The 10,046-nt window shown below is 45.3% G+C and overlaps 1 protein-coding gene across 2 annotated transcripts; it reads left to right on the top strand.

Annotated features, from left to right (window-relative positions):
* The first annotated feature begins 2,169 nt into the window (after positions 1–2,169).
* ZNF165 (zinc finger protein 165) lies at positions 2,170–9,151 on the top strand. 2 transcript variants are annotated; one of them, XM_049654726.1, is made up of 4 exons: positions 2,170–2,240; positions 5,191–5,674; positions 5,960–6,095; positions 8,176–9,151. In XM_049654726.1, the coding sequence occupies exons 2-4, from the start codon at positions 5,264–5,266 to the stop codon at positions 9,078–9,080; spliced, it is 1,452 nt and encodes a 483-aa protein (XP_049510683.1). In that variant the 5' UTR covers positions 2,170–2,240; positions 5,191–5,263; the 3' UTR covers positions 9,081–9,151. The 2 variants fall into 2 exon arrangements, with proteins under 2 accessions (XP_049510683.1, XP_049510682.1); XM_049654725.1 differs by lacking the exon at positions 2,170–2,240 and adding an exon at positions 2,821–3,062.
* The last annotated feature ends 895 nt before the right edge of the window (positions 9,152–10,046 follow it).

Raw genomic sequence — 10,046 nt, 5'->3', positions numbered from 1 at the left:
ATATACCAAAGGGGCATATTTGAAATCAATGTACCAAAGGGGAGGTGTGTTCTGCTACCCTTCAGTAGCTAGAACTTGTACTACAATAGTATCACTATGACTGCTCTATTAAGAATAGACTATGAGTAGGGCACCTGGGTGGCTCAGCCGGTTAAGCATCTGACTTCTGCTCAGGTAATTATCTCACGGTTCATGAGTTCCAGTCCTGTGTTGGGCTCTCTTCTGTCAGCACAGAACCTGCTTCGGATCCCCTATTCCCATCTCTACCCCTCCCCAACTTGCGCACAAGCACGAGCACTCTCTCTCTCTCAAAAATAAATAAAACGTTTAAAAAAGAAAAGGAATAGGGGCACCTTGGTGGCTCAATGGCTGAGTGTCCTACTTCAGCTCAGGTCATGATCTTACGGTTCATGGGTTTGAGCCCCAAGTCGGGCTCTGTGCTGACAGCTCAGTAAATCCTGCTTTGGATTCTGTGTCTCCCTCTCTCTCAAAAACAAAACAAAACAAAACAAAACAAAACAAAACAAAAAAAAAGGTAATAGACTGTGGGAACACAGGTAGAAGCAGAAGGAACACTTAAGAGGTTTACTGCCATAACCCAGAAGAGAGGGAATAGTATATCAGCCCATTTTTAGGAGAATGGATGCAATGCTATATTCACAACTGGATTGCTATACAGTAATGAAAATGAATTTTAACTCAACAACAGGGATCAACTTTAGTAACCTACTGTGGAGTGAAAAAAGCAAATACCATAAGATTATCTGATGACATGATGCCTTTTAGATTTTAAAAAAACAACGAAAATTAAACCAGTTTGGCCATACATACTCATCTAACAAAACTACCTTTTCAAAAAGAAAGAGAATAAATACAAAATGTATTAAAAAGAAAACCACAGGCCCAAGATGGAGTTAATTGTCTCCAGGACAGCAAACCAGGACTACATTACAATTGCAATCTCTCTAGAAGTGAAATTTTAGGCAAATCAATCAAGAATTTTCTGGTCAGCACTAATAAGATAATCTGTCACATGGGCTCTCTCCATTCCCTTCCCCCACGCCAAAGAAGATGAGGTAACCTGCAAGATTAGACCCCTGCTCATCCCCCCCACCTCCCAAGTGAAGGTGATCTTGCCTGGAGATAATGCTTTTTCTTTTGCTAATAACTTCCTTGCCCCGCCCTCCTTCTGACAAAAACCTTTTATTTTTCTATCACTGGTCAAGGCTCCTCTCTGCTTACAATGGCTTCATAAAGATGATTAGATCTTCAAACCTACTCGACTGAATTTTTGTTAACACCACAGAAGAGATACAAGAGAAACAGCAGCAGTAAATGTAAGTTACCATCAAAGTTCTAGTTCTCACACATTGGCCCAGGGATTCAAGAAAGTTCACATTTTTGGGGCACCTGGGTGGCTCAGTTAAGCGTCCGAATCGGCTCAGGTCATAATCTCAGAGTTCATGGGTTCGAGCCCCACGACCAGCTGTGTGCTGACAGTGCAGAGTCTCTTTGGGATTCTCTCTCTCCCTGTCTTTCTGCCCCTCCCCTATGCTCTCAAAATAAATAAACTTTAAAAATAAAAAAGAAAGTTCACATTTCTTAGGGGCACCTGGGTGGCTCAGTCAGTTGGGCATCCAACTCTTGATTTCCACTCAAGTCATGCATGATCTTATGGTTCCTGAGTTCGAGCTCCACCTCGCGCTCTGCGCTATCAGCGTGGGGCCTACTTGGGATTCTGTCTCCCTCTCTCTGCCCCTCCCCACTCACACTCTGTCTCAAAATAATTTTTTTTTCTTTTTTTTTAAGTTCACATTTCAGGGCATGCACACCCCGCGTGAGCCAGGGTTATCATCAGCCACCGTTTGTAAACCTGCACTCCTGAAGCCCAGTGAGGCTTCGCGAGCTTGAAGTCTGGGCGGCGCCCCTGGTGCGTGGGCTTCGGTTCCACTTCCCCCGACTTAAGTCCGCGCGAGGCCAGCGGGAGCAGCAGGGCCGCGTTTCCCGCTACAAACGGGTGCAAGGACCCCACCCCGAAGCTCTGAGAACTCGAGGACCTCCGCCAGGCCGCAGGGGAAACGGACTCAGCGCGGAGGAGACGCCGGGGCTTCTGGGAGTCGCAGTCCAAAGCCAGGCCGCCTTCTGCGCAGACTCAACGTCCCGAGGACGGAAGCTTTGAGAGACGGCGCAGCGCCGTCCTCTCACCGGAAGTGTCCGATCGGAACCATCCTGTAGGAGAGGTGAGTCCGGCTTTGAGGACGCGAGGGTCTGACCCTTTGCCCCCTGCAAGCACCCGGTCGCTACCACTGTCCCTTCGGGATTGCAGCAGTCCCGCGGCGACCTGGAGCCGGGACCGCGGAGGAATCCCGAGGAGAGGGGGAACCAGGGTCGGCGTTGGGAGGACATTGCGCCCGCCTGCCTCCAGAGGGCAGGTGGTTTCCATGGTTACCCGCGCCGCGCGTGACGTCACCGCCGCGGGCGGGGCTGGGTCATTGGCTGGAATGACCGAGCTCGGCGGCGGCCTCAGGATGGCAGCTTTCCGCCGGGAAGAGCTGCCCGGGAGCCCGCCCCGACATCTCGCGGGAGGAAGAGCGGGGACGGCCCCGCGTCCTAGTGAAGTGTATCCATACTGTGGATGTTTGTTGTTTCCCGTGTGTCCGGCAAGCAGTAGGGACCGTCAGAGGCCGTCCCGTAGGACCTCCGGGGCAGGACAGCCGCCGGCATCCGGGCGAGAATCCCTCCCCGCCCTGCTCCCGCGGCCCCTGCTGGTCCCCCTCTTCCTCCAGCCTAGCTCCAACGCCCTCCAGCCGAGCCCCCCCTCCACCCCCCGTCCTCCAGCAGAGTGCCCAGGTCCTGCTCCTGCACACGCAGGCGCCTGCTCCTCACCGAGCTCCGACTTTCCTGGCAGTTACTCCTTCTCTCTTCTGAGACCGTCTAGAGGCTTCTCAGGCTTTCCCTCCATCGACAAATGTGAGAACTTAGAAAATAGCGCGTGGTCCTTAACCTCCTGGAGTTCCAGCCAGTTGATGAAGAGAAACAGCCAAAGCTAAAAATGATACCAGGTGATGAGTGTTGTATTCACAGGTGTTCTGTTAGGAACTGTAAGGGCTCAGAGCAGGGATGACAAATTGTTTATTAGAGGGAGCAGAGTTCTTAGTCACTCCAAATATTAGAGTGAGCTGGGATCGCCATCAATCTGCTGTTCATTCCCACTTCCTAAACTTTTCTCCTGCCCCTTCCTTTTGAATTTTTTTCATCTTTCATTGTCCAGTTTAAGCCCCACCAGCTCTAGGAAATATTTGCTACCCTTTGCACGTAAACACACACATGGGCTCCCTGCCCCAAAACCGTTAGGATATTTGATGCCTCTCCCATACAACTTGTTTAGTACTTCAGTTTTCAACATCTATCATCATTTCAGTGTGTGTCATGTGAAACACATCTAGTTATGTAAATGTTTTTAACCCACGTGTGTTTATTGTCATTTCTTTCCAATTGTTTTGCAAACTCACACACCATTTAATTCCTTATGGCTGTACATCAGAATACAGGTTTTCCAGGTATACCCATACTAACCCAGACAGCATCCCAGGATCTGTTTCTAACAAAGTTCCCACATGATGATTAGGCAATGAGCTCAGCTGGGAACTAACTCAGACTTTCTTGGAAATCATTGCTGTACAACTTCTAGCCCAGAGCTTTGCTTGTGTTCAGATTCTTAATAAAGTACATGCCAATGCAACAATCAGCAGTCAACTTGGTGAAACATTTAGTAGAAGACCTCAAAGACTGATATGTGCATTCTGCTCTCGTAGTCTATTGCTTCACAGCTAAATTCCTGTTACTCAGTTTTTCAGTTCAGAAACCAGTCCCAGTTCAGAGACCATTCCCGTGTGCTGACTTGAGGAACTGGTATTTAATAACAAGACTCATGGAAGATGGATAAGCAAGTCATGATGCAGGCTTATTATATTTAATTTTATTGTCCAAGATATGGACTGAGCCAGGAACTAGGAAGGTAGAGAAGGAGCTGTTGGGATAAAAAAAACCTACTTGAGACCTTTGGGGAAGGAAATAGTTAACATTGATTGAAAAGCCTGTTGACTAACTTGGATTTAAAGAAAATTTAATAAAATAAACAAAAAATAATAACGAACATAAATTTAAAAACTAAAAGACATGGTTAGCCTCTGGCTCTCAAGACAAGTTGCCCTGGGGTGCCCAGCTGGCTCAGTCGACGGAGCATGCAACTCTTGGTCTCAGGTGTGAGTTCAAGCCCTGCATTCAGTGCAGAGGTTACTTAAAATCTTAAAAGAAAGAAAAATTTGCCCTTATTATTTAACAGATTTATAAGTAATCCTAGTTCCAGATTTTGAATTGATAATTATCATTCCAAGCTTGTATTTTCCGCACACTTGTATGAGCACAAGTGTGGCCTCTGTTTCTCTTTCCATGTTGCAGTCTATCCCAGAAATGAACAACATATTAATTAATCTCCATAAACAGTATTTTTCAGGTCTTTGTGCTCAGAAGCCTCCCTTAGCTCCGCAGTGTCTAAAAAGTAAATTCTGAATTCCGGATCTTGACATCTGAGGCTTTCTACAGGAGGGCCTTTGCCTCTGTGATATCCTTATACAAACTTGCTGAACTTTTTGCTTTCCTGCTTCCGTGATCCTACCATTAGCCACTTGTTCAGGCCATTTCCTTGCTTGTAATTTCCTATTTTTCTCTCTCCCACATCCTTTCAAAATCCTTTCCATTCTTCAGAAGTTAGTTTCTGAATTAAGCTTTCCCATCCATTACAAACGACTAGGCTCTCTTGAATCTCCCAACTTTATGAAGCACTTTGTCATTGTACTGTGCTGATGCTTTTTTGTCTTTCTGACTTACATATAATCTAATTGCATGTGGCATGTTAACATGTAGCATCAGCTTAAAGTTATAAGTTTTATGTTTATTGTTTCTACTTTAAAGTATTTTGTTTTTAAATTTAAATTTTGGCTACTGTGAGGTAGAAATCATGGGACTGTTGTACTCCACAGAGCAGGTATTTCAGTGGTTGTACATATGCTAAATGCCCAGTACACTTCTGTATAACGGGAAATGACAATTTCTGCGATGTGATCTTTAATCTTCATAGACGGTAAGAGCTGTTTTATAAATAAAAAGATACTTTTGTTTTTATTTTAGAAGAGCTCTCAAAACTAAATAAGACGCCGCACAAAGCAGAAGTGGGTTTTCTGGGAATACATTTCATCCCAGGATGACGGCAGAATCAAAGAAAACTACAGCTGAGAACCTTCGGGAGAATGCAGGACTTCTGATAGTGAAGATAGAAGAGGAAGATTTCGTCTGGAGGCAGGACACTTGCTTCCAGAGAAGTGATGCCCTCAGGCAGGAGCTCTGCCGACAGCTTTTCAGGCAGTTCTGCTACCAGGATTCCCCTGGACCCCGTGAGGCCCTGAGCCGGCTCCGGGAGCTCTGCCATCAGTGGCTGCGGCCTGAGACGCACAGCAAGGAGCAGATCCTGGAGCTGCTGGTGCTGGAGCAGTTCCTGACCATCCTGCCCGCCGAGCTCCAGGCCTGGGTGAGGGAGCACCGCCCGGAGAGTGGGGAGGAGGCAGTGACAGTACTGGAAGATCTCGAGAGAGGCGCTGATGACTCAGGAGTCCAGGTACGCAGGGGACAGGAGATCTAAGGCCTCCAGAGAGCTGGATCACACGGTGGGAGGAAAGGGTCTGAGATTGAACACCCCAATGAGACCTGCAGGGGCTCTTCCTTCAGCATTTATGTCTCCTTTCCACTCCAGCTGGTGCTGTGCCACATTTCACAGTTGAGTCGTACTTAATCCATCCTTCTGCAGTTTTGTATTCCTGTGGGAGGTTCTCTTTGTGTTTGGAAGATGTTCAGTTCCAACAGAGATTCTCTCACAAGCCCAAATATACTTTATTTTTCTCAGGTTCCAGTCCTTGCACATGGGCAAGAAATATTCAGGGGAAAGGTGGTGCCTCCTGGACCAGCACTCAGTGCCCAGTTTCAGCCAGTGGACCCCAAGTCCCTTCATGATTCTTCAGCATCCCTTGTGCTGGACTATGGTAAGGAGCAGTATTACACACATTTCATGTCACTGAAGGAGTGGGGCTGTGAATTTGCCTTCTCAGAATAGTCTCAGTCAGTATAGGTGGTCTTTTCCTTTATTACCCCATGAGAAGTACAGAACTCTTTCCCTGTATGCCATTGGCCAATTAAACACACACACACACACACACACACACACACACACACACCACCCAGAATTTGGTTCCTTATCAAGCATATTAACATTCTCCCATTTGTACTTTATCCAGAATATTTCCAAAACACAGGATACTTTTATGAGTAAATTAAAGAAAAATGAATGAGAAAATGTCAGAGAATGAGTAAAGAAACAAAAGAATAAGAGGAAGAAACGCATCAAGAGAAATAAAACATGTTAGTAAAGAAGCATATATAATGATAGAGAAGCAGATACATAATGATATACTCAGAAATGAAATATAATTCAGATGCATACAAGATCCACACTCTTATCTTTTTTATTGTACTTTTGGTCTTACAAAGCTTTCACGTTTTTATAGGAAGTTGGCCATATTTCTGGTGACCACCTCCATGGAATACTCATCACTGTTCTAAAACTCCTCTGTTTAAAAATTTTTTTAAGGGGCGCCTGGGTGGCGCAGTCGGTTAAGCGTCCGACTTCAGCCAGGTCACGATCTCACGGTCTGTGAGTTCGAGCCCCGCGTCAGGCTCTGGGCTGATGGCTCGGAGCCTGGAGCCTGTTTCCGATTCTGTGTCTCCCTCTCTCTCTGCCCCTCCCCCGTTCATGCTCTGTCTCTCTCTGTCCCAAAAATAAATAAAAAAAAAAAAAAAAAAAAAAAAAATTTTTTTAAGTTTATTTTTATTTATTTTTGAGAGAAAGAGAGCAAGTGGGGGAAGAGGTAGAGAGAGGGGGAGACAGAATCCCAGGCAGGCTCCACACTGTCAGGGCAGAGCCTGACATGGGACTTGAACTCACAAACTGTGAAATCATGACTTGAGCCGAGATCAACAGTCTGATGCTTAACAGACCGAGCCACCCAGACACTCCTAAAACTCATCTGTTTAAGAAGTTCATGGATTCAGTATCACTTTAGGTATGAGTGGTCTCAAAAATAAAGAGTAAATTACAGTCCATTTTTTTAAAAATACCTAAATTCTGCTTTCACGTTTGTTCTGGAAGCATTTCCATCCATCCTATCCAAAATCACAACATTTCCCCCATGCTAAGACCAGCACTGCCTAACCACCTTTCCTATCATAGCATATTCTAGACAAAACAAACCCAACAACAAAGACAAGATGCATAATACAGAGTCATAAGCACAGTATAAATTTGTGAGCCACAGGCAGGAATTGTGAGGACTAGATCACAAATGGATTCTGGAAACCAGGCGGAAGAATTCATGTAAGTTGTGGAGGAAAGAGGGTGAAAGTTTCTGAGTAAGGTATAGGAGGTGACAGGGTTTTAAGGACAGCTAATCTGGTGAGGATATTCAAAGTGATTAGCAGCTCAGAGTCAAAACAGCAGGAGGCTGTGACAATCCCCTAGATAAAAAGTAGTGATAAGGAACATGGTAGCAGAAATGTAAAGAAGGGGATGTGTTCAGGAGATCTGTAGCAGAAAGTGGTTACAGAATTGGGTTAGCCATGGAAGATGAAGAAATGGGTGGATGGATAGATGGATGGAGGTTTTCCCCTCTGCATGCATTCTACCTTCTTTTACCAGTTTTTCTCCCTTGTGCCCTTCAACCCTTTCATTTGAAAGGCCACATCTGAATTTTTAATTTTTTTAAGTTTATTTATTTTGAGAGAGAGACCACACACACACACGAGTGAGGGAAGGGCAGAGAGAGAGAATCCCAAGTAGGCTCTGCGCTGTCAGCACAGAGCCCGATGGAGGGCTCAAACTCACCAACCATGAGATCATGACCTGAGCCAAAACCAAGAGTCAGATGCTCAACCGACTGAACCACCCAGGCCCCCCTGAAAAGTCACATTTTTAGAGTAACCAAGTGAAGTACCAATATGTAATAGTGTTGAGTATTTCTTCCAACTCAGCAAATAGATGTTTACCACTTTCTCTTTGCGTTATTTTAGATAATGAGAGTGAAAACAATGGATCCATGCCAAAGTTGGACATTTATGAAAAAATGGAATCACAGAGAATTCTATCAGGAAGAATTTCAGAATTCGTGTCAGAAGGATCTGCTGAGCCTCAAGACATCTGTAAGTCTACAGACAGGTTAAAGAGGCAATGGGAAAAAGAATCAGGGGGGTCTCAGAGACCATCATCTGCTCAGGATGGAAGTTTTAGTAAAATCCTTACCCACAAAAATACACTTACAGGTGAAATAAGCCATGATGGATGTGACAGAAGCTTAAACCTGAATTCAAGTGAATTTACACACCAGAAATCTCATAAACATAGTACCTATGACCAAAGTTTCAAATGGAATTCAGATTTTATTAAGCATCAAAGAATTTATGCTGGAGAAAAAATTCACCAATATGGAAAATCTCTCAAGAGCCCAAACCTTAATAAACATGCAGCAATTTTTAGTGGGGAGAAAACCCACCAGTGTAATGAATGTGGGAAAGCTTTCAGACACAGCTCAAAGCTTATTAGGCATCAGAGAATCCACACTGGAGAGAGGCCCTATGAATGTAATGAGTGTGGGAAAGGCTTTGGGGGCAGCTCAGATCTTACTAGGCACCAGAGAATTCACACTGGGGAAAGACCCTTTGAATGCAAAGAATGTGGACGAGCATTCAGCCTGAACTCACATCTCATCCTGCATCAGAGAATTCACACCAGAGAGAAACCCTATGAATGTAGTGAATGTGGGAAAACCTTCAGAGTGAGCTCACACCTCATTCGACACCTGAGAATCCACACTGGAGAGAAACCCTATGAATGCAGTGAGTGTGGGAGAGCCTTCAGTCAGAGTTCACACCTTCGTCAACACCAAAGAATTCACAAGAGGGAAAACCTGATAATGTAAAGAACTTACATTTTTATGGAAGTGCTAAAGAAAGAGCAAAACATGAAAAACATTGAATAAAAAATATTGAGTGAGACAAATGACTGAAAGACCAGTGTCTCTTTTCTCTCGTTCTCTGATTTGCTGTCCTGCATATGATCTTCACTGTGTGTGTGCTTTCTGTGAAACAGGATTTGCCTCTTCCCCCACTGACTGCTAAAGTCAAACCAGAAGGGCAGAATTTGGAGGCTGATAAGTAGGTTAGTCTATGGCAGTGGGGGTGGAGGAAAAAGGGACTCTATTGGGAAGTAACCGTGATTACTGCGTGGAGGGGAGAAGATTCAGGTAAAGAGGCTGATCATCAACACTAGTTAATGATTCGCCACAAGAGGAGGTGGGCTAAGCCCTGAAGTGGAAATAGCCTGAGCAATACACAACAACGCTTTCAGAACATTCCTTTAAATAAAGGCACAACAAAACTGAATTAGTCATGCAGGGGCACCTGGGTGGGTCAGTTGGTTAGGAGACAGTCTTCGTTTTGGCTTGGGTCATCATCTCAGTTTGTGAGTTCAAGCCCCACGTCAGGCTCTGTGATGGCAGTGTGGAGCCTGCTTGGTATTCTCTCTCTCCCTCTCTCTTTGCCCCTGCCCCACTTGTGCTTTGCTCTCTCAAAAAAAAAAAAAAAAAAAGGAAAGACAGTCATGCCAAACAAGAGGACCTACACAATGGTAGCATTACAATCTGTAGACCAAAATCTGTGTCCAGAGGTCTTGCCAGGAGGTAAACCAGGAGAGCCTCCAAGGCAAGAGGCCAGAATCCAGAGATTCAAACAAGACAGGAGAGGAGAAATAAATTGGGCAGGAGCTGGGGTAGGGAAAGGTGGTCAAATTGAACTGAAACTTGAGTTTGGAGGAGACAGTAACATACCTAGGATCTTCCTGCCCCATATGCAGGGGGGGGGGGGGGCACCTCCCTGGGGTGAACGTA

Source organism: Panthera uncia (assembly GCF_023721935.1).
Source record: "Panthera uncia isolate 11264 chromosome B2 unlocalized genomic scaffold, Puncia_PCG_1.0 HiC_scaffold_25, whole genome shotgun sequence".
Taxonomy (NCBI): domain Eukaryota; kingdom Metazoa; phylum Chordata; class Mammalia; order Carnivora; family Felidae; genus Panthera; species Panthera uncia.
This window is presented reverse-complemented; position numbering and strand designations above follow the sequence as displayed.